The sequence below is a fragment of the Balaenoptera borealis genome (genome assembly GCF_965194805.1).
Source record: "Balaenoptera borealis genome assembly, chromosome: 10".
NCBI classification, from domain to species: Eukaryota; Metazoa; Chordata; class Mammalia; order Artiodactyla; family Balaenopteridae; genus Balaenoptera; species Balaenoptera borealis.
The window spans coordinates 93,880,978-93,906,340 of NC_138874.1; the positions used below are offsets into that span (position 1 = coordinate 93,880,978).

General features: G+C 40.1%; 1 protein-coding gene across 12 annotated transcripts in view; it reads right to left on the reverse strand.

Moving 5' to 3' along the window:
• Positions 1–25,363, reverse strand: part of CFAP43 (cilia and flagella associated protein 43) — a 116,471-nt gene that overhangs the window by 37,102 nt on the left and 54,006 nt on the right. For 9 of the 12 annotated variants that reach the window (XR_014249242.1, XM_082408220.1, XM_082408224.1 and 6 more), the window contains 9 exons: positions 23,684–23,787; positions 19,716–19,856; positions 18,726–18,898; positions 17,440–17,589; positions 15,253–15,383; positions 13,148–13,295; positions 10,581–10,682; positions 9,744–9,821; positions 3,249–3,374 (listed from right to left, as the gene is read on the reverse strand). Coding sequence is in view for 11 of the 12 variants with exons in the window: in XM_082408220.1 (XP_082264346.1) it covers positions 3,249–3,374; positions 9,744–9,821; positions 10,581–10,682; positions 13,148–13,295; positions 15,253–15,383; positions 17,440–17,589; positions 18,726–18,898; positions 19,716–19,856; positions 23,684–23,787 (1,153 nt within the window). In the remaining variant the exon portion in view is untranslated. The remainder of the gene's footprint in view (positions 1–3,248; positions 3,375–9,743; positions 9,822–10,580; positions 10,683–13,147; positions 13,296–15,252; positions 15,384–17,439; positions 17,590–18,725; positions 18,899–19,715; positions 19,857–23,683; positions 23,788–25,363) is intronic. The other 3 variants (XM_082408226.1, XM_082408223.1, XM_082408227.1) reach the window with 3 other exon arrangements.

Below are 25,363 nucleotides of genomic sequence, written 5' to 3' on the forward strand. Positions count from 1 at the left end.
TTCCTATGTTGTTTCTTACAACGGCCTGATAGGTTTTTTTTTTAATAGCTACTTTATTTATTTATTTATTTATTTATTTTTGGCTGTGTTGGGTCTTTGTTTCGTGCGAGGGCTTTCTCTAGTTGCGGCAAGCGGGGGCCACTCTTCATCGCGGTGCACGGGCCTTTCACTATCGTGGCCCCTCCCGTTGCGGGGCACAGGCTCCAGACGCGCAGGCTCAGTAGTTGTGGCTCACGGGCCCAGTTGCTCTGTGGCATGTGGGATCTTTCCAGACCAGGGCTCGAACCCGTGCCCCCTGCATTAGCAGGCAGATTCTCAACCACTGCGCCACCAGGGAAGCCCTTGAGTTTATTTTTGTGTATGATGTTAGGGAGTGTTCTAATTTCATTCTTTTACATGTAGCTGTCCAGTTTTCCCAGCACCACTTATTGTAGAGACTGTCTTTTTTCCATTGTATATCCTTGCCTCTTTTGTCATAGATTAGTTGACCATAGGTGCGTGGGTTTATCTCTGGGCTTTCTAGCCTGTTCCATTGATCTATATTTCTGTTTTTGTGCCAGTACCATATTGTCTTGATTACTGTAGCTTTGTAGTATTAAATTATTTTTTCTTAAACAGCTGTTTTGGCATATTAATTGTCAGAACCTGTCTGATTCCCAGGCTCCTCCATTCCTCCCCTTGGTACTCTTGAGGCTATTTGCTCAATCCCTCCAGAATAATGCTAATACTGTGTCTAGGTGGTCATTACTGGGCTTTGGTCTTTGTCCTGTTGTTGAGATCCTGGCCAGGGTGGGTAGTAGCCTGGTCCCTTTAGGACTGGGAGCCTTAGCTCTTCCCAGGGGCTAGTGTTCTGCTCGCAGGTGGATTTATGGCGCCATCTGCTAACACTGTTCTGTCCTGGACTGTCTGGTTCTACTATCATGCCCAATCTAGGGCTGATATCTCTTCAAAGCCCAGAGCTCAGGAAAACTAAACAACAAGAGGGAAATGAGCATGTGAAGAGCCTTTCTCTGTACCAAAGCCTGCGACAGAGGATCAAGGAGGCTCCTCGAGGGATGCACAGGAATTTGATAAGCAGCAAGGGATGGGGGCATCTGGGGCAGAGGCACAGGGTGGGGGTCAGGTGAGCAGAGTGGCTTCATCAGGGGTCAGTAGGTCAACAGTCCAGAGGAGCAGGTTCATGGGGCCGAGTGGTCAGACAAGAGCTTGGAGAAAAAAGCAATGAGAGGGTGAGGATGGGGGCAGGCACCTAAGCCAAACTCATTTTAGAGTGATCAAGATGAAAGTGGGCTGGGAGAAGCTGGTGCCAGAATAGGAGGTGGCATTCCAGGCCTGTGAGGCCAGGGCCGAGGAGGATGAGCCAGAAGCCCGGTGGGCAGACCAGCACTGCTTACCGGCTCAGACTCGAGCTGGGGGCTCCTAGCCAAGTGACTCGAGCACCTAAGCCTTAGTTTCCTTAAGTGGGGAAAACAATAACCTACCTTTTTGGATTGCTGTGATGATCAAATAACATTCAAAAAGCCCCTAGATTGGTGCCTATCTGTTATAATAAGAAAAAGGGATCACTTCTAATAGCTTCCTGTTGTATGTTTAAAAACAAAAGCCAAATTCTTCACCACAACATACAAGGTCTTCAGCACTGGCCTCTGCCTACCTCTCCCACCTCATTCTGTGAGGCCCTCTCCTGTCCACTGTGCTACAGCCTTTCTGGCCTTTCTGGCCCTGGAATACGCTGAGCAATTTCTGCCTCGGGGCCTTTGTTCTTGCTGTTCCGTTTGCCTGACATTCTCTTTCCTCAGATCTTTGTATAGCCAGCTCCCTCTCTTCTCTTAGTTTGCAACTGAAAGGTCCCCTCTTTAAAGTTGTCTTCTCTGACCACAGAAGTAGATCCCTCACATCTATTATCGAATCTGGTTTGTTTCCATCATATAATATATAGAGATTTGTTTATGGTCTCTGTTCTCTACTAGAGTAGCCCCATGTGGGTGGGAACTATCTGTATTATTCATTGTATCCCCAGCACCTACAGTAGTGCCTGGCATGTAATAGGTGTTCAATAAATGTTGCAGAATGAATGAATGGATGGGCGAATGAACATCCAGGTGAATTTTATCTCCTTCAGTTAGTTCCTTGAGGTACTTTTGGTATTAATTCTGTTATCTAATATATTTCCTCTCATTCTCAGCCTCATGTCATTTACCATTTGGACAGATCTGCCTCATTTTCACATCTTCACTCCAGTCATTAAAAAAACATGTTTAACAGGACAGAGTCCTGGGGCACATGATTGGAGATTTCTCTCCTAGAATCATCAGTCAAATAACAAGTCTCTTCTTGGTGTAGTTGTTTAACCAACTATAATCCACTTAAATGTCCTTATATCCAGCTATATTTAATTCTCTTGTTCAGTGGGGAAAATGTTTTTATACTTGCACGCTCAAAGAATCAAATGTACTGTGCAGGTTGAGAGAGAGGTTGCTTAAGAACATCCTGTGCAAAACACTCTAAAGGCTTTTACCCAAAATAAAATCCGTATGAGTAAGCAATGTGTTGTGACTGCCACAAAACAGTACAAAGGGTGAATTAATAGAAGTACAGTACCTAGAAAAATGGAGGTTTCAGTTTATGCTTTTGTCTAAACTGGAAAGATAATAATTAAAATTCTTTTGTGGGTGCCATACAGAAATAAAATGAAATTAGAGGAAAACTACAATAATAATAAAACTATTAAAACTATAGTATATGATATCATAGGAGCTGGGATAGTTAGCCTAGACAAGAGAAGATACATAGGAAATATGGTAATTGCTAGTCTTCTCTAACCACTTTCACAGTGGTTATAGAGTAAATGGTGCTCAAAGAGTAGAAGAATCAGTGAGTACAGGGAGAAAGATTTCAACGTTAATTAAGAAAGGGCTTACTAAACCAAAAATGTTTGAAGTTGGTATGAGGTGGCTGAGGAGATCTCTAAAAATGTTCAAGTATATGGTGGAAGATGGTTGGCATTAATGTCATGGGGGAGAGACAAATATCAGATGTCTGGCTGGTCTAGATGTTCTTCTTTCCCCTGACTCCCAAATTCAATAATTCTCTGACTCATTCCATTTGTATGCACTAAATTTGCTGTATTCACATCACGCTGGAAAAGGTTTGTTTTATTTGCATTATCCTAGAAAAGTTCTCCTTCCTATTTTCTTTTTACTTTCTTTATTAAATCTTTATGGTGCTTAAATCAGATTTTTCCATACCTTTGCCACTTCTTCCTCACTTTCATCGTGGAGTCTTTCCAGTTCTTCAAGATCCAGGCCAAATTCTTGTTGCTCTAATTTTGCAATATTATCTACTGCTTCATTTTCTTCCATCATGTCCAGAATCTGAATTTTCCAATAGTAAAGGATGGAGACAAGCAAAGAATTAAACTTTAAAGGGATGGTTTTCTGAGTCTCTTCAGACAGCAACCAATAAAAAAAAATAGATATTCTGTTTATCTAAATGTAACTATCAAATAAAGAATTAGGTTATAGGTTTATTTAGGTTTTAAGGTTTAATCCATAAAAGCTCATTTATCTAAAAACAACAAAAATATGTAATGATATTAAGGAATTAATGATATTTAGGTGTGCTAGTAGTATTATTATTAAGTATTTTCAGAGTTCTTATCTTTCAGACACATATACTTAAATAATTAAAGGTGAAATGATATGACATCTGGGGTCTTTTTCAAAACAATCAGGGGAGAGGATAGTGGATGGTGTATAGAGGAAAAAATATTGGTGATTAGAGTTATTATATTATTATTCCCTCCACTTTTATATATATTTGAACATTTCTAAAATAAAAATATCTTTAAAAGTTTATAGCTTCAAAAAAAAAAGTTTATAGCTTCAAAAAATTCAGTGACAAAGGGCACACATTAAAACATATATGACAAAATATTAATATCTTCAAAATATAAAGAGCCCTTACAAATAAACAAAAACAACAAAGACAATATGAGAGAAAAAAATGAGGACTTCATTTTCAAAATGGACTGAGAATGGGCTTTACAATCTTCCCTTCTTGCCCCAATCCATAAAATTAAGAGGAAAAAAGTGTATAATAAATCAATAAATCCAACACTGCAATTAAGAGGGGGAAGAAAAGGATCCTTCAGTAGCATGGAAACCGTAAAGTCTGAAGGATGAAAATCAGTTGGATCCGAATGATGTATCATGGCCCCATGGGTCCCCAGGACAGAGCTCAGCAAAAGGTAGACTGTAATACCTGCTGAAGTCAGATCTCCTACACATCTTCTTCCCAAGCTTGCTGAACTGGTGTAGTGAAATTATAATAGGGAATTTCAATTATAAAGAGTGAGAGAGTGGCATGGACTTATATATACTACCAAATGTAAAATAGCTAGTGGGAAGCAGCCACATAGCACAGGGAGATCAGCTCCGTGCTTTGTGACCACCTAGGGGGGTGGGATAGGTAGGGTGGGAGGGAGACTCAAGAGGGAGGAGATATGGGGATATATGTATATGTATAGCTGATTCACTTTGTTTTACAGCAGAAGCTAACACACCATTGTAAAGCAATTATGCTCCAATAAAGATGTTATAAAAAAAAAAGATGAGCATGCAATAATGAAAATAAAAATGGATCATAAAATATTTGGGGAACAACAAGACCACTGAAGACAGACAATAAATTCAATAAACAGAAAACTTGTTATGCAAAGAGAAAGAGTTAATTAAGCAAGAAGAGTAGAATTTTACAGTAACTAGGGATGCAAAATATTAGATCATAAAATAATCAAGAGATTATGAACTTAAAAGTTTAATCTTTGAAACAAACAAAAAATTCGACAGATGGGCTGAATAGCAAAATGGACACAGTTGAAGATAATTAATGATCTGTAAAAGTCAGTTAAGACTTCTCCCTGAGTGTAACAAAGGATAAAAAGAAGAAAATGTGAAAGAAAAATTAATAAACATATATGACATATCTAGAAGTACCTGTTACTAATATGACTTTCAGAAGGACAGAATAAAGAGAACATGAGCCATGATGTTTAAAGAAACAATAAGGGAGGATTTTTTAAAGACACAATAAAGCATGAATACTCAAGATTCAAAGGGTATAACAAGTGTTGAGCCAGCCCAGGTCTAGAGAAAGAAATGTCGGGAAACTAAAGGACCAAATCCTAAACATTTCTGAAGAGGAAAAGAGTATCACAAAAATAGAAGAATTAGACTAATAGAAGAACTCACATCAGCAACACTGAATGCAAGAATGCAATGGATCAATAGCTTTGGATCAAAGTTTTAAGTGAAAGAAAAACCTTGAATCTCTAATTCTATAGTCATCAAACCATCATTCAAGTGTGAGGTCAAAATAGAGTAGAGTCATTTGTAAAAATTCAGGGGCTCAGAAAGTTCACTAATACCTACACCTCTGAAAGGATTATTAAGGACGTACTGAAGTCAGAGGGAAGGTAGGCAGAAAGACTTATTAAGTCTAAATAAGATTTACACATTTTTTAAGAGTTTTTAAAGGTACCAATTTAAACTATAATTCTAAATGATATCAATGAGAGAAAGTGGGGAAGCAGAAGGAGATGAAAACGTAAAAACTGAGAACAACATAAGCATGCTGGAGCTCTTATCTGGAGGGCAGATATGGTATGATACAGGCTAAACCAGAGCTTCTCCAACTTTAATGTGCCTATGAATCACCTAGGGATCTTGTGAAAATAGCAGATTCTGATTCAGGACATCTGGGATGGGGTCAAGATCCTAGGTGGTGTCAATGCTTCTGTGCTCTATACCATTGAGTAGGAAGGCACCAGGTGATGTTAAAAAAAAAATAGGAGGCCAAGCATGTGAGTTAGAATTTTATAAAAAGAATATATTTATGACTCCCAAAATAGTTGGAAAAAAAAAAGAAAAATGAATAACAAAAATTGCACAAGCAATCCAAGCACATAGGAAAGAGGGAAAAAGAAAAAACTTGGAAATAGGTTAAACAGAAAGCCCAAAATCAAATGGCAGGAATTATGTGTAAACATATCAATAATTATAATAAACGTGGCTAAACTCACCTATTAAAACTCTTAGATAGGATTTAAAGAAAACAATCCAGCTATATACTGATTAGAGCACAGAAGAAACTTGGAAATAAAGCAATGGAAAAAGATACGTAAATAAGTGCTAGCAAAAGGAATTACAGAAAAAAATATTAATATAAAAAAATCAAGGGGCTTCCTTGGTGGTGCAGTGGTTAAGAATCCGCCTGCCAACACAGGGGACACGGGTTCGAGCCCTGGTCCGGGAGGATCCCACATGTCGCGGAGCAACTAAGCCCGTGCACCACAACTACTGAGCCTGCGCTCTACAGCCAGCAAGCCACAACTACTGAGCCCGCATGCCACAACTACTGAAGTCTGTGTGCCTAGAGCCCGTGCTCCACAAGAGAAACCACCGCAATGAGAAGCCCGCGCACCACAACAAAGAGTAGCCCCCGCTCGCTGCAACTAGAGAAAGCCCGCGCGCAGCAATGAAGACCCAACGCAGCCAAAATAAATAAAATAAATAAATTTATATTAAAAAAAATAAAAAGGCACAGTATAAAAGTTGAGACAAAACAGAAAATATTTGTAGTATATTGGGCTGAACCATATAAAACAGCAATCTCGTGTGGTTCAACCTAATAATAAGGGCTACCTCCAGATTTGCCCAATGCACGCCTCCATGCTCTTTTCCTCTTCCAGCTGAGTGGGATGAGATCAAGCAAGGCAACCTCAGAAGCCATGTGCTAGAGACAGCAGAGTCTCTGTCAGCTTGGGTCTCTGAATGACTGCATGGAACAGAGCAGCTGCTGACCTGAACACCTACCCAGAATGATTATATAGGGAAGAAATAAACTTCTCATCCCTATGCCATTATATTTTTGGAGTTTGTTTGTTATCATAGCTTAGCTAACGCTAATTATTATAAAGAAATATAAGTTAAAAATAAAAATAAAGAACTTCTACAATCAACAAGAAAAAGACCAGCAACCCGATAGAAAAATTGGCAAAGGACATGAACAGGGAATTTATAGAAGAGGAAATTAAGTCTTCAGAGTTATGAAAAGATGTTCAACCTCATTAGTAATCAGGGAAACAAAAATTAAGGGGAAGAAATTACTAAAGAAATAATTAAAGAACATTTCCCAGACTTGAAAGAGAAAGGTTTCTTGTTAAAAGTGCTCCAGTGCCTAGCACATGAAAGAGACAAGAAAGCCCAAACAAACTAGGGTCCTGGTATGAAACAGAATGACACACTCAAACGGCATAAATGGGGAGAGGGACCTTTAAAACAGATTTGGCATGGTAAGGGAAATCAGCAAGGCATGATAAAGCACCTCAGGCGAGCAACCACGGGAAGCTATCACCACTCCCAGGTCTGAAAGGCAAGGATGGGAAGTGGTTACTAGAACCTGGGGAGATCAGTAGCTGTAGGAGAGGGCTAGCAGTCACTGCCAACTCATAATACCACAGAGAGGAAACTGGAGAAATAAAGACCCTGACCTTGTCTTCTCCTGCCCCTTGATCGTCTGCTGACGCCACTCACTGTCTAAACCCAAACAGAAGACAGAGGCAAGAGAGCTCACTGATGCCATCCACAGAGGCCAGCCTCTTGGGGCTAGGAGCAGGGTGAAAAAGGGTGAAGAGTATGTCTGCACCAGCAAATCAAGAATATCCATCAAAGGTATGAAGGTGCATATTGTAAAATTTCCAAACACCAGAGAAAAAGAAAGGATCCTGTAAGTTTCCAGAGATAAAAATCTGGTTACCTAGAGAACTGGAAATCAAAAAGATATTGAATTCTCTAAAGCAAACACTGAAAGCTAAAAGACAATGGAGCAAGTCTTCAAAATTCTGAGGGTAAATCATTGTATTTGAGAAAAACCACGTCTCAAAAAATGTACCTCCTATGTACCCTTTCTCAAGAACAGAGCCAAAGCATTGTACACCTCTAGGGGGTAGGCACCACTCACACTGTATTACATTTGAATGACACTAGCACAGCTGCATGATAAATGATGTTCCCAAGTATGGGCCTGCACAGCAGTCCTGCTTAGAAAGCTACTGGAAGATGCACACCAAGAAGACAAAGAAAAACACACAGGACTCTGGAAACAGGGGCTCTAACTCAGGAGGCAGGTGAGACAATTTCCCAGGAAGATGGACAAGAGAAGTCCCTAGAACAGCAGCTGTGTGCCTGGTCTAGAGAGCAAGGTGTGTAGACTAGCGCGGGAAGATAGAAAGCTCTAGAAGGGAGGTCCCACACACACACACACACAAATGCACTGACAGATTGATTACCTCAGGTATCTAGCATTTTGAGAGAGTTTGAATAGAAAGGCTTAATCTAAAACAAAGGCAATTATTAATTCCAGGAAAAAGAAAGTTGTAAAAATGGAAATGTAATCATAATATACCATGTGGCTCAGCTTTGAAGAATATTTATATAACTATAATAGTGTACCTACTGAGTATTGATTTATGTGCATACAGTAGTGGTGGAGGGTGTAAAAGAAACTGAGTACTCATCTTCCATGCCAGAAAGCCCACAACAAGTGTCAAAATAGAAATACCAAGAAATAGCAGTATTAAGAAGACCATTACAAAGATGGAGGTAAATATCCAAACAAAAAGTCTGAAAAAACTGAAAACATTTACCTCAGGATTGCAGGAATCATAGTGAAGAAAAGTAGAGCAGGTGCTGCTAGAAAAACATTTTTAAAAATTTATTATTGGGCTTCCCTGGTGGCGCAGTGGTTGAGAATCTGCCTGCCAATGCAGGGGACACGGGTTCGAGCCCTGGTCTGGGAAGATCCCACATGCCGCGGAGCAACTGGGCCCGTGAGCCACAATTACTGAGCCTGCGCGTCTGGAGCCTGCGCGTCTGGAGCCTGCGCGTCTGGAGCCTGCGCTCCGCAACGAGAGGCTGCGATAGTGAGAGGCCCGTGCACCGCGATGAAGAGTGGCCCCCGCTTGCCGCAACTAGAGAAAGCCCTCGCACAGAAACGAAGACCCAACACAGCCAAAAAATTAAATAAATAAATAAATAAAGTGAAATTCTTTAAAAAAAAAAAAAATTATTATTTATTTTTGGTTGCATTGGGTCTTTGTTGCTGTGCGCGGGCTTTCTCTAGTTGCGGCAAGCAGGGGCTGCTCTTCGTTGTGGTGCGCAGGCTTCTCACTGCGGTGGCTTCTCTTGTTGCGGAGCACGGGCTCTAGGCACACGGGCTTCAGTAGTTGTGGCTCGTGGGCTCTAGAGCGCAGGCTCAGTAGTTGTGGCGCATGGGCTTAGTTGCTCCGCGGCTTGTGGGATCTTCCCAGACCAGGGCTCGAACCCGTGTCCCCTGCACTGGCAGGCGGGTTCTTAACCACTGCGCCACCAGGGAAGCCCCAAAAACATTATTTTTAATTACGTAACTCTGTATTATTTAATTTGTAAAAATGTAAATGTATAACTTTGACAAAAATAAGTATTAAAGACAGTATTTGGGGAAGACAGGGAAGAAAACCACTGTTTATATGTTGTATGGTAAGATAAAAATTATACCCTATTAAAGTGCCCCAGAAAACTAAGCTTACAGGCAGAGAAAAAAATGGGGTGTAGTGTCTCATGCTGGGTTTAACAAAATAAAGTTCAAAACGTAATTTTAGACCAAGGGCCAAACGTATTAGTACATGGAATCGCAACACTTACAGTTTTAGCAAGTGCTTTGATTCCTCTTTTTATCTCTTTCCTTTTGTTGGAAAACAGTTTAACCTCGTTTTTGATGGCCTGGAATGGAGAAAGTACATCCTTTAAACAAGCAACAGGGATGATAGCGAGATGATAGATACATATGTACATACTTAGATACATAGATAGCACTTCCCTAGAAACAGAAATAAGGAAAAAAATTAAAGACTAATAATATAAAGTGTACATGAAATAATACCACTGCAATACTTTGCTTAAGTCTAAATTGCTGCTATGTAAGCGGCCACTGAAGCAACTTGGAACTGAGGTCAATGATAAGGCCAACAGAAAGAAAATAATCTAGTGAAAAATTAAAGAACAGTTGATAACAGAAAACTAGTCTGCTATTTTATTGGGAACTTGAGTGCGACTAGATAAGCAGGCTAAATCCAGACACAAGCTGCCACCTATGTCACCTTTCTGCACATCAGAAGCCACAGTGTCTCTTCTGTTCCGGGCCCACTCCTTTTATTTAAGCCTACCTTGCCGCATCCCCCCAAATGTACTTCAGCATGAGTTATCTTAGTTCATTCTTTGCCTTGGCCTACCTGGACACTTTTCTCAGGTTTCGTATTAGCCTAAGTACAGCACTTAAAGCTCATATAACTTAATCTAAAAGACTGGGCCGTGTTTAGTGTGTTTGCCTGCTTTCAGGGAAGGTACACTTATACGATGTAATGGTCTGCCAAGTAGTATCTCTTTCCACTTTCTAACTTTCCAAGGGGTTTCACAGGAAACTAATCTATTTGGCACCCCTACAAAGCATTATTTCAAACTTCTCTCATGTTTTATAAATACCTCTTGGCTTTTTTGTTGTATCCAGGGAATTTCCGCCATATTATCAACTTTGACTAATTCCTCTTGTAATGAGTCAACGCTTAACCTCACATTCTCATTTATCTTAGAAGAAGACAGACATATCTTAAATTAAAAATTCATCAAGTTCTCCTCCCACCCTACTTCATTTAATTGCTTTGAATCCCTCTTTACTTGTTGCATTTTAAAATATATTACCAAGCATTTTGCCTGCTCAAGATGTAAGGTTTAGTTAATTTTATTCCTTCCATTCTGTGCTTGTATCAGCCACACTTTTCACTGAGAAAGCAGCAATGATCAGACAGGTCACACGTTCACCAGATCACTCTTGGCCTTCTTCCTGTTACTGTAGACCAAATGCTGCTGCCTATCGAGGCCTGCCCCACCATTTGTGCTTAGGATCTTAATCTTTTCCTCCTTCTTGAAGGCTTTGCACTTAAAAAAAATTTCCATCACCCTTCTGCATCATCCATTTCTGCCTTCTACTGAATCTTTCCCTACAGTATCTAAACATGCTCTGGAATCTCCTGTCCCAGGAAAGCTACTCTCCACTGACCACCACATTCCCCTTTAGCTGCCGCCCTATTTCTGTGCTCCCCTTTGCAGCAAAAAATCTTGAAAGAGTTTGGAATGTCACACTCTGCTGGTTCTCCTGCAACCTCACTGGCTGCCCCTTCTCAATCTCCTTCACCTCCCTGAACTCTTCTCCTGGAGTTCTAGAAGTTGCTCTATCTTGGTCCCCTTCTGTTTCTCACCATCCACTCTTCCATGATGATCTTACTCAGCTTTATGGCTTTAAATTCCATTCATATGCCCTTGACTCTCAAATCAACATCCCGAGTCCTGGACTCTCCCCAGAACATCTACACAATGGCATACTTGGTATCTCGCTTGGATGTCTAACAGTATTCTCATGCTCAGTCCAGGGAACTGATTTTAGATTCCCTTCTTTCTCCCCACAGTGGCTCCCCTCCCCCACAGTCTTCCCCTTCTCTGTGAATGGTACCTTCTTCTACATAGTTCTTCAAGTAAAAAATCTAGGAGTCATCCTTGAGTCCTTTCTTTCCCTTTCCCTCTATGTCCAATTCATCAGAAGTTCTGTCAACTCTACCTCTGCAAACGGCCTGGAAACTACCACCTCTCCACAACACTCTTGCACCTCTATCACTGGCACCTAAGCCTTCTAACTCCTTCTCTGCTTCTACTCTTGTGCCCTACAGGAATCATTCTCCACACAGCGGAAGTAATCATTTCAAAAACGTAAATAAGATCTTGTAAATCCTCTGCTCAGAACACTTTAATAGGTTCTCATTACATGTAAAATTATGTCCAAATGCTACCTGGTTTACAAAGCCCTTCTTTACCTATTTCTTTCCCACCTCCAGGACCTTATCCCCTACCACTCTCTCCCTTGCTCACTTCAGCTGCACAGGCCTTTTTTAGGTCTTCAAACGTGCCAAGCTCTTTCTCCCTCTGCCCTGAGTGCTTGTTCCTGCCCCACATATTGGCGCATTTCTTTTAAGTCAGATCACAGCCTTTCTCCATGGAGGGGCTATTCCAGCCAAACATTATCACACCAACCCATTTTTATTTGGTAAATAGATCTTGTTACTACTTAATTTTTTCTTATTTATTTGATTATTTATCTATCTCTCTCTGCTCACACCCGACCCCCAATTAGCATGTAAGCTCTATGAAAGCAGAAACTTTTCCTATCTTTTCATGCCTGTATCCCCCAGAGTCCAGCACTTTGTAGGCACTCGATAAATATTTGTTAAATGATTGAGTGAATAAATGTTCTCTGGCTAAACACATCCTAAATAATGTATGTGATGTAAAAGTATAGAGAGACTAGTTTGAACAAGCGCCAGAATTGTAGTAGATTTTTTTTTTCAAGCAAGCCCAGACAGATCTTGTACTATGGTTTAAATGAGATCTGAAATGTGATATTTGTGATTGCTTTGAGAAAGGCTGAATATTTTCTCTTAAATGTAGTGCATGCTCTTTTTGAAAATCATGAGATATCTGGATAAAGAGGAATATTACTAAAATATCTGCTAAAAGAAAACCACAAGCTGAAAACTGATATCTGATTTAGGAAGGAAGGAAGGAAAGAAGGAAAGAGGGACTTCCCTGGTGGTGCAGTGGTTAAGAATCCGCCTGCCAATGCAGGGGACAGGGGTTCGAGCTCTGGTCTGGGAAGATCCCACATGCCACGGAGCTACTAAGCCGCTGCACCACAACTACTGAGCCTGTGTTCTAGAGCCCGCGAGCCACAACTACTGAGCCCGCATGCCACAACTCCTGAAGCCTGCACACCTAGAGCCCATGCTCTGCTACAAGAGAAGTCACCGCAATGAGAAGCCCGTGCACCAAAAGGAATAGTAGCCCCCACTCGCCACAACTAGAGAAAGTCCGTCCGCACGCAGCAACGAAGACCAAACGTGGCCAAAATAAATAAATAAATAAATAAAATTAAAAAAAAAAAAAAAGGAAAGAAGGGAGGGAGGGAGGGAGGAAGGAGAAAGAAAACTATAGTGAAACTCAACTGCATGTTCAGGTTCTGATCCCAAATCCAAGGAATCTTTTTTTGCTACACTTAAAGAATCATTCTCCTCATCCATGGTGTTCTTCAGGTAAGTTGAAAGTTGCTGGCTATATTCAAGAATTTCATTGGCTAAGTTTCCTCCAAACTGCCTATATTAATAAAAAAGAAAACACATAGGCTACAAAATCACAATTTGAAAAAGACACATTTAGCAGTATTATTTCCAGATACCTAACCATTTCTACGCAAAGAAATATGTGGATAGTTCTCCACAGTGCCCTGGAGTTATTAGGACTCTGCTTCTTAGAGGACAGTACTTTCATGGGCTCCAGGACATGGCAAACTTCTTGACCTCTCTGGGGTCATCTCTCTTCACACTGTCCCCATACCCTTACCCTACATGCCCTCTGTACCCATCCGCCCCGGTCATTGCGCAGAAGAGCCACTGCTCTGGTTGCACCCTCGGAGATAGTAGGTGCTGTGCTGCTTCACATATATAATCACATCACCACATTCAGTCCTCATAGCCCCCACCCCACACTCAGGAAAGTATTATTACTTCCACTCAATACACCAGGGCATTTCAAACTTCAGGCATATCAGCATGGCCTGGAGGGTTTGTTAAAACAGATTCCTGGGCCCCACCCATAGAGATTCTGATTCGAAAAGTCTGGATGAGGCCCAAGAATATGCATTTCTAACAAGCTCACAGGTGCTGCAGATCCCACCTTGAATAACAGTGGTTACAGATGATTTAGAGGGGTTGTCAGGTGCCCTAAGGTCACAAGTGCTGGACCAAGTTTTCAAACTCAACTTTTTTTGAGTCAGAGGTCCATGAGATTAACTGCCAATGGATGGAAATGACCTCACTGCCGTGAATAGGGCTCCAGCACATGTTTGCTGTTGCCTGAGATGCTATGTGATCCCTTACTACAAAGAATGCATTAGGATTTATATACTGAGATACAGGTTAGTGTTTTATTCAGGATTCCACATATAAAATGGGCATGATGATACAGTCAGTCATCAAATGGGTCTTTGAAGTAAGTGGCGACCAAAATTGCTATGATATAGAATCTCCATAATATGTAACATTTCACAGTGTCACTGAGATACGCCATGTTTTATTATTGTTTTGCTCACAGGAGGCACCGTGAAATAGTATTTTTGTGGAAATGAATTGCACATTGACTAGTGACGTGCATCGGCAGATCAAACAAGGTAACATTTCAAGTCCAGGGTGTCACCTTCATGTTCTCTATGCCCTGGCCATTATCTGTATGCTTGGCTAATATTTGTTTATTTAGGATTTTAATTTTAGTCTAAGCAAAGTCTAAATAATTTAATATTGTCTAGGCAAAGTCTAATTAGGAAAGTAAACGTGTATGTGTTTACAGATACATACATACCTATGTCAGGTTTTTTAGGGATAAATAGGAGTTTTAAAAATGATCTACTATTCAGAATTGTCCTCATTCCTTGTCCTCCTCCAACAGATGTTATGACAGGGAGGACTGGTCACTTCATAGGTCTTAACTGGGTCTTTTTATTTTTTGTATTTTGATGCTTTGACATCTGGGGTCTTGCTAATAACGTTGGAGGAAATGCCCCTCCCAGGACCAGCAATTCATAGAGATGGCAAACAACTCATCTGGAGCTCACCTTTCAAATGCAAACCCACCAACTCAGAGCCCACATCCCCAACCAAATCCTCTATTGGGCTTTCACACTTGGGGCCACTATTTCTATCCTAATCATCCCTGGGTCAAGTGCCAGAAAACTAGCAGCAGCCTCTATGGCCCTGAACCCACTGAAATTATCCAAACTAGTCAATCCTAAACCTGCCTGCTCCTTCCCATAGAAACCATAATGAAGACACTTGCCCACATTTCCCTGCTCCCTCTGCCTCCTAACCCTCCCTGGTGCTTCCGCATGTGGCTCCCCCATAGCATGGCATATCCCCTCCTCTTGGGATCATTAGTATAACAATTTTTTCAATGGCAGTTGTCTCCTGTTGTGTTGGCCTTGCTATTACCTAAATAATAACAACATCTTTATTTTAAAACACCGTATCATGTGAGGTTGCTTACTGTATACTGTACTTACCTCCATCTCAGGTTAACAAGGGTGCTGTCATCCTTCCCATTCACCAGAATGCTTTGTCCATCCATTGAAATTCTCACCGATTGAATTCCATGCCCCTGGTGAGAATGACTCCGACACTGAACAAATGTTTCCTTAATAGTTTTAGGAACAAAGTACAGAAATTACAAATGTGATTCTACCACATGGTTTTTCTAAGGGGGTTACGTGCACTCTTGCTTGTGGATAAACCTTTTTCTATTTGTTAACAGCATTTTAGTTGGTATGGAGTAGCCTCTTAATAATACATAGCACTGAAAATTCCTAGTACAAAATACATTCACCAGTACTGGTTTGTTCTCCCTTCTGTGTAATATGGAAGAAGAGGGATTATTATCATCAATTTATAATAGGAAAATCAGACACAGAGAGTGAATGGACTTGCTGAAGACTACGAGAAGAGGCCTTGAGCAAGCAGTGCAGGCAAATTCAGATCCTTCAAGGATTAGGCAAGTTCCCTTTATGTGCAGAGAGGCTGAGTGTGATGAGAGAAGGTGATGGGTTCTGTGAAGAATGACAGAGGATGCCAATTAAACCAGTTTAATTAGAACCCGAACAAATCACTAATTGGTACACAGTGCAATGGTTTAAACTTTTTGACTAAAAACTGAGATTTCTTTGTCACACTAGTTATCAACCATGATGCCTTTAAAAATTTTTTAATTTTTTGAATAGGCAATATATTCAAATGTTTCAAAATTTAAAAACTATAGAAGAGTATGCAGTGAAATCTCCTTCCTGCCCCCATTCCCCAACACCTCCCAAAGGCAATCAATATTATTAGTACCTTCAATATCCTTTCAGAGTTTTTTTAATGTACATAAACAAATTTTTATACAAACAATTTTTAACGTAAATTGTAGCATAATACGTATATTACACACTTTGCCTTTCCTCCTTAACAATATATCTTGGGATTCTTTCCATATCGTTTCATAAAGATTTCCTCATTCTGTATTACAGCATAATATTCCATACTTTATTTATATACTGTTTATGTACCATTATTTATTTATCCAGTCCTCTGATGATGGACATTAGGTTGCTTTTACAAACAGTACTGCCATGAATAACCTCCTATATGAGGTACTTTGCATAGAATCACCCAGAAAAACTCTGACATCTTGCCACTATCAGTTGTAGCGTACATTTACAAATCACTTGAATAAGAGACAATGTAGCAGAGTTTGCACATTGTTCACCTAAAAATAATTTCTAAGGGATTTAAGATTTTTCCTATATAATAATAATATCACTTTTGCCCAACTGTATTCCAAATATGCTTTCTTGCACAAGTGAGCAAGGAGAGCTGGATATGCACAGCCAGGACCCAGTTTACCTGTGGCCCCATGGGAGAGTGTCATGCGGGGTGATTGTGATGCTTCAGGTGTGTGGGGTAGATCCCTGGGTAAAAATAACTGACTGAATTAAATTAAATTGATAACCAGTACTACTTGGTCTCAAAACCTAGAAAAGGATCTTTCACTTTTTTGGGAGAAGAAACTATTTTCATTTTTTCAGAGATCTGAGAAAAATGGAAATCAGAAATGGTAGTGGTACTGGTGACGTCGAGGTCTGCAAGTGATAGGGGAGGACTCAGTAAGGGCCACACCCTTCTCCCTTATGCTCTTCTAGCATCACATGAAGAGTCAGGTGGGGGGTGGCAGCAACCAGCCTAGAGGCCCTCCAGGCCAGGGAGCTAGCCGTAATCAACCTTAGGTTTGCAAAGCAATTCACTATTTCCAAAGAAGTTTTGCATGTACCCTCTCACCAGCTCTCACCAGAATCCCACAGGGTGAGAGCAAGCAAGGCTTCCTTAAAATTGCAGAGGAGCAGCTGAAGCTCAGTGAGGCTCAGTGAGTTTCCAAGACACACAGTAAGTGGTGACAGAGCTGGGCTGGAGCTCACCTACTGTATCCCAGCCCCATGTTCCTTCTTTGCAAGATCTCAGTCTATTTGTTGGCGTTTCCTCCCTTAGAGCCTCAAACCTTAGCACATAAATACACCCAGTGTTGGAATCAATAACACCATTAGGGCTAAATAAGTTGTGAGTCAATTAACTTAAGAGTTCCAATTCCTATTGTAAGAGCTTTTGTTCCTTATATGAGATCAAGACACACATCCCATAACCATAAAAAAAAAGGAGTTTACCAAAGTATGAATATCTCGGATACACAGAATTCCACATTTAGCTATTGTTATGAGCCACAGTCCATGTGGAGACAGAGAGAGCATTCCAGGTCCGTATTGTTTGCTTTGTACTTTTTGGTATGACTTAAGAATGCAGATACCACTATGTTCCTGCCAAAGAAAATGACCACATTATAGAAAAGATCAGGGGAGCGGTAACTTGGGGTTTGCAGTTGTGCATATATAGTCAGATTCAAATCCAAAATCACTGTCATTGGAAATAAACTGATACATGATAAAGTGGGCACCTGTATTTGCACCACATTTTCCATCTCTGATTGCAAGGAGAAGTTCGTTTTGGCCAACTAAGAAAAGTCTTCTTTGTATGTTAGCTACTATTAAAAATCCCAGCCTACAACTGACAATCTTTATTTCTCACTAATCCATTTCATATACCCCTGTGCTCAAGTCAAAATAAATGAGTCAATTTCCCCCCATGTTTCTCATGTATGCCCATCTTCAAACCTCTGCATGTGTTGTGACTTTTGTCTGGAATGCCCTTTTCCATCCCATCCCCACCAATTTGGCCCCCCTCCCTACATCAGGAACCCCACCTCCCTGCCAAGATTGTACACAATATTTGTCATGTCTAAATCTGACCTATTCTTCAAACTCCAGTGCAAATATTACTTCCACCAGGAAGCTTTTCTTGAATCCTCCTTACGATAAACCATTTCTTCTGTCTCTGAATGTCTTTGTCTCAGACCTTGCTGACATTGTCTACTCTGGGAGAGAAGCCCTTTGATTGAAGGATTTAGAAAAGGAAGGGTGATAGATAATCTGGGTCAGTGTATGTAGCAGGAAATGACACAGTATGGGAGAAGTTTGAAGAGAGTATGATGAAAGAATGCCAGAAACATAGTTTAGGTATTTTGTGCAATTTTCTTTAGGACTCAGGTACAAAGTTCCACCGAAAATCATCAATCCTGTAGCTCCTGACACCTGTGGAATAGATTTTCTAATGATAGATTCTTTAAAAATAGTTTTGAAAGGCACTAAACTAGTATCGTGTCGTCTGCACTTTTATCTGACAAGTATGATGTTGTAAGTGTGAGGTTGCTCAAATGTATTTTATGATGAATTAACAAATCATGCTAACATATATCTAATTCAAAGAAATTATGTTACTATAATAAAGACATTTGTTAACTGGACTAGAGTGTTAAAGCATGGATCACGTCTAATTGATACGATGTGTCAATCTTGACGGCTAAGAAAAATGATAGCACGCTTAAGCTTTGACATACTTTTTCAGGAAGAAGATAGCTGCAGATGTATGGCACTTGGTTACAGAAGCCATATATTCGGTTACTTTGAAAGTTCAAGACAGCGGAGGACAGAGCGTGCTCTATCTCATACACGAACTTATGAATGAAGGCATCTCTCAGCCTCCCTCGTTCATCAGCAAAGCTTGCAGAAACTATAAGATTTGGGGAAGAAGAGAAATCACTTGCACCATATATTGATTTTATTTTTTAAAAATTGTTATGAAAACTATGAAAAGCAAAATAAAGAAGTTAAATGCTCAATTAATGTAGAAACTATTAGGAGATAAAAACGATTGGAAAGCAACTTGGCTCCGTTAGAAATACTTGAGTATTAAATGACTAAGAGTGAGTAAAATATCTTTTATAAAGCCTTGGTTAATTTTATCAGTTAAGTAGAGACACAGCATTAAAAGAAACTCATGATGGTCTAGAGAGTCTTAATTAAGACACAAAAGTACTTTGAGGTTTTTGACTCTCTTATACTCTATATATTTGCAAAATAGCTAACCAGATATATTTGTTATCTATTGATAAAACAAAGAAAGTGTCTATTTTATCAGACCTTTTTATCCCAAAAGCTTTCTTTATAATTTTATCAGTGCAAGTAACTACACAGTAACCTATCTGAATTTGACTATGTATATTTAAGGCTACAAAAAAGAGACATCACAAAATGACAAATCGATTTGACAAAAGTGACAGTTGATCCTGTTTTTTCTCTGATAATAAGACAGATTCATATGAATGACAGGACCTAGAGGACAGTCCACATTTCACGTTATTTAGCAGCCACGTCAATTTCACTTTGTAAGACACAGAAAAGGTGGTGGCCATTTTAACCTCTTCACATGTTAAAACGAAAAAAAATGCTACCACCAGAAAAAAAAAAAAAAAAAAAAAGAAGGAAAGCTATAGCAGCTATTCAACTGGACGCACAGAACAGAATTTGTTGCTCATTTTTTTCTTTACCTTGTGGTAGTATTTTAGGCAGAGTAAATATTTCCAGCCTGCTTCTTCCTGTTTCTGGAAGTGGGGAAAGCACCATCACTTCTACTACATCTGTTTCCAAAGGAGACACTGTGGATATTTGTAAAATGCCTTTGCCCACCTCTGAAAGCAAATGGAAATCAACACTACAAGTCATCGTTGATAAGTTTATAGAATCTTTTATACTCCCAGGTAAGATATCACATTATAGAACTGCCTTCACTAAATCTTTAGATCCAAATTTATTTACTGGATATTTAAGTGACCTTTAAACATAAGTGATGGAAACATTTTTGATGAACAGATGGGGGCTTCTCCATATTAGATGTCTGGGTTGGCAGATTCAATCCAGCTCAGTTGGACTCAGCTTCTTTCCAGCCAGAGAGGCCTCCAGAGTCTGCCATGTCCACCCCACTCAGCAGCACCTGCATGCTCTGGCCTCTTGAATGTCCACTCCAGCCATCTGCCCATTCCCGATACTGAATAAACTCAGGCATCAGTGTTCTTTGCATTTGTAGTCAAGGTTTTGCGGGTGTGGTGGGATTACACATGCCTTTGTGATTTTGTCCTCCAGAAACCCAGGTAATCTGACCTCTGCAAGGTGCTTGGGGCCCACCTTGGATTCTCTCCAGATTCACTACTGCCACTCTCCCCAGGGACTGTTCAGCATGTGTCCACTTTCTCAGGCCTCATCTCAGCCCCTCCCCTCAGGTGTTCACTGGATGACCTTTCCTCTTACTTAACAAGGAAGACAGAAAACATCTGACACAAACTTGACCTCAACTTTCTTATCCTGAATCTCACATTTTCTCTCTGTTTGTTCCCATCTTCCTGCTTCATTTCTTGACATTTTTGTAGGAACAAAATGTAACCCTTTCCATCTGTGATTTTGAGCCCACACCTCCAATATCCTATTACACCACGTGCTATCCATTACCTCTTTTAATTTTCTTGTGTCTTGTATGGCTTCCCCTATTCAGTCCTCAAGACTCCCCTATCTTCAAATTAGGACCTTCCTTCAACCCTGCTAATTCTAATTCTCTTTTAGAAGTTACTAATTCTCTTTTCTCCACTGCAAACTTCTAAGAACAGAAGTTGCTACTTACTGACTTCCTTTTCTGACCTCCACTCCCTCCTGAACCACTTTGTCTCTCTGTTCCAGAGGAGTAGCTGTCCCTGGGCTCACACAGTGACTGCCTCATCCTAGCCCTCACCCCACTCACACTTCTGCCATAATCCACCCCTTCACGTAGCCTTCCTTCTTCAAGCTCTTCCTTGAGTGGATGACTCCCAGTTCTCTCTTTACTCTGGCCCATCCTTAGTTTTCTTCACTGCCTTGTCTTCCTCTGCCCACAACTTCAGAGTAGGTAGCTTTTCCCATCCCACACTCTGACTGACCAGATATGTTGAAAAATGTAACATTTAGGCAGGACTGGTACCCATTCTGAGGTCAGCCATAGGTCCTACCACACTCCATGTCATCTAATTTACATATTTACGTTACCTGTTTGACCTCATTAAACAATTGGATTTGCTTCAACTCTGCCTTAAACCATCTCATCAGCTTCCATGATTTCAAGATCAGACTTCTATCATTAAACTTTGAACTACAAATCTTCATTTCCAAATTTATGGTAAAGATTCCCAAATGAAGAGTTTATTGGCTTCAACTCTACAGAGCTTGTCAGCTCACCCTATCCCTCTACCTCCATAACTTTATTTTTCCCTGAGTTTTTACTTCAATTGATGACAGCACAAACTTCCACCATCCAGGTTAGAAACTTTGGAGTCATTGCTGATCACTCCCTTTCACATATAATCAATTATCAAGTCCTACCCATTCCATCACTCAGAGCTGTCCCCTCCTTTCTCTTCCCATGACTGCTGCATGGGCTCGTGCATTGTGGATAAGATCACAAGCCCTGAAGCCGGTCTTCCTGAGTCTGAGTCCTGGCTCCACCTTCATGGCTTTGAACAAATACTTAACCTCATTGTGTCTCAGTTGTCTTATGTTTAAATTGGGCATAACAGTAGTCTCTACCTCGTAAAAGTTGTCTGTAAGAATTAAATGAATGAACACGTGTCAAGTACTTAGAATACTGTCTATCACATGGTAAGGAATCCCTCAATAAATGTTGGCTATTGTTATGATTAATATCATTTCTTGCCTAAGTTACTATAATATTATAGTTTACTAACTCATCTTTTTTATTCCATTCTCTTGCCTTTCTGCTCCAGCCTTCACAGTGATGCCAGAGTCGTCCTCTAAAAACCAAGTCAAATCACACCAGTCACATCCTGAAAACATCTGATGATGTGTCATTAACTACAGAACAAAGTCCAGACTCCTTGGAATGATGTTCAGCGTGCTCCACTTCCTTTCAGACTTTGTCACCATGATCATCATCTAGTAAACTCTTTTTTTTTTTTTTTTTAATTTATTTATTTATGGCTGTGTTGGGTCTTCATTTCTGTGCGAGGGCTTCCTCTAGTTGCGGCAAGCGGGGGCCACTCTTCATCGCGGTGCACGGGCCTCTCATCACCGCGGCCTCTCCCATTGCGGAGCACAGGCTCCAGACGCGCAGGCTCAGTAGTTGTGGCTCACGGGCCTAGTTGCTCCGCGGCATGTGGGATCTTCCCAGACCAGGGCTTGAACCCGTGTCCCCTGCACTGGCAGGCAGACTCTCAACCACTGCGCCACCAGGGAAGCCCCATCTAGTAAACTCTTATTTACCTGTTACATCAGACTTCTTACCATTCCAAGTGCCTTTGCTGAAACTTTTGTCCCAAGCTAGAATACCAACAAGTCCCATCCTCCACTACTTTAAGTCTTTGGAAAACTCTCCCCCAGTCCTCTGTGCCACCCCATCACTTCCACTCCTCTCTTCACACGTGGCAGAATTAATTGCTTCTTCCCCTGAGCCTACGCAGCTCTCTGCTATTCCTCTTCCACTAAATTTTCTCCTTGACCTTTCCATGCTCCCACAGAGCCTAGGTTCAGCATCTTACACCTAGCAGGCACTCAATTTTTAAAAATCAATACATAGGGCTTCCCTGGTGGCGCAGTGGTTGAGAATCTGCCTGCTAATGCAGGGGACACGGGTTCGAGCCCTGGTCTGGGAAGATCCCACATGCTGCGGAGCAACTAGGCCTGTGAGCCACAACTACTGAGCCTGCGCGTCTGGAGCCTGTGCTCTGCACCAAAAGAGGCCACGATAGTGAGAGGCCCACGCACCATGATGAAGAGTGGCCCCCGCTTGCCGCAACCAGAGAAAGCCCTCGCACAGAAACGAGGACCCAACACAGCCAAAAATAAATAAATAAATAATTTAAAAAAAAATCTAACAGAAAACAGAATATTGTGCAAAGGACAGGAATACATTATTAAAAAAAAATCAATGCATAGATTTTAAAATATACATACATATTTGGTATGTAAAGCCAGAAAGAAAAGTATTAGTTCTTATTATTTATCACCTAAGTGCTATCTCACCTACCAAATCTGTGGTTTACCTGGGCATTTGGATGCACATTACTGCAAAAGCTGGATGTCATTTTGTTTAAATAGGAAACTCTAAAGATACATGGAACAAAACTTTCTTTAGATATCTTAATTAAATAGAGATCAAATGTTATTTTAAAAGTATTTCAGGGATAAACCAACCCAACATTCCTTTGTAGTAACATTAGAAACATTTAGCCATTTCATTAATTCATTAATTGATTCAAGAAGATTTATTTACCATCAACTATGTACCAAGTACATGTACCAAAACCTCTACATATGATGTGGGAATTCTCTTAAGTAACTTTGAACAGTTATTTAAATGTCTCTGTTTTAGAAAACATGCTACAAGTAATTGTTTCACCATAGCCCCATTTTCACAACTTTAAATTCTTTGGAATAAAGTGACCAATATTTTAAGTTAATAAGCATTCTACGTAAGTACCTATGAATCCAAGAATCTGAAATAAGCTTGAGGGTTTGGCATTGATAACAAAGACGTGTCCTTCTGATGTTCCAACTAATAGATACATTCCCCTCTGGTCATACCTAGAAAAGAAGAAATCTGATTATCAGATTCTACTTGTTTCACTAATAAGATGGTAAACAAATTTATTGAATGACAGCGTGGAGATACATCCAAAACCATTTATTCTTATGGTTTATGATTTTTAATATTATCAGACCTTATAAAAGGCAAGTGATTATATATAAATGTAATCATTACATTCTAGGCTAATACTGTTTCCCAATTGCAACTTATAAGTACATGGTCAAGAAGATTCACTAAAAATGGGTGACTATTTCATCATAAGTAAATGAAATATGACAGTAAAGCTTTCTTAATATTGCAAGTGGACATAAGCAATTGTCAAATTAGTGATGAGTGGAACATTCCAATGCCTCTCAGTACCCATCCTGGCAGAAAGAGGAAGAATGTAGTGAAATGTTTCTATCCTTTCATCAAATTGGAACAAGTGGGAAATGCAAATTAGGGTAAGAGAGAAAGATCTGAAAAAGGGGCACCAAAAAATATGGTACAGAGGAGCAGAATGTAAATGGAGGGAGACTACAGATCCTTCCCCACTGAGCCAGAGGCAGCAGAGCTTGTAGGAACAACACAGATGGTGGAAACCCAGCCCTTCCCGGCACTAGTTGAGTAATCTTGGGCAAATGCTTCCCTTAACCTCTCTGAACCTAAATTATCTCACTTGTGAAATAGGAACAAGCATAATACTTTTCTGAATGTGTGGCAAATATCACACTCAATAAGCTACAATGTGTGACAGCACCTCAAGCTGTAAAGCAGGGCATAAATGTCATTTCTTATTAATACTTACTATTATGATATAACGAAAGAAAGAATAATAACATGAATCTAAATCCAATGCTCTATGCTGTCTTCTTAAAAGTATTGCTTCAAAAAATTTGAAATCAACTAAATGTCCATCAGTATATTGTCTTTTAAAAATTATGGTATACCCATATAATGGAATACGATGTAGCTGTAAAAAAGAATGAGGAAGGTCTTCATGTGTGGATAGAAGACTTTCTCTAAGACATACCATTAAGTGAAAAAAAAAATTGAGGTGCAGAACATTGTATATGGTTTGCTGCCCTGTAAGAGCCAAGGCAATGACTCTGGAGCCCAACTGCCTCAGTTCAAATCCTAAAACTTGCCATTTACTATGCGTGTAATATTAATTATTATTTAAATTCTTTGTGCATCATCTTCCTTATCTCTAAAATGGACACAATAAGAATATCTATCTCATGAAGTTAATACAACAGAAGTGCTTGGCACACTCTAAGTGCTTGATATGTATTCATATAATTAAAAGGAAGTACTTATCTTTTTTGCTTGTTTGTGAATAAAATATATCCAGAAAAAAGACATGAGAAATTGGTAACAGGCTGCCTCCAGCGAGGAGAACTGGGTATTCAGGGACAAGCGTGGGAAACTGTACCATACACTGCTCTGTACTTCTTAAAGGTAGAACTGAGTCAATATATTAATTTTCAAAACAACACATGTAAAACTTAAAATTAAAAGAAATTAGGGCTTCACTGGAATTCTCAACAGACAGGCCTGACAAAGTTGCTGCCAGAAGCAGGCATTACTTAC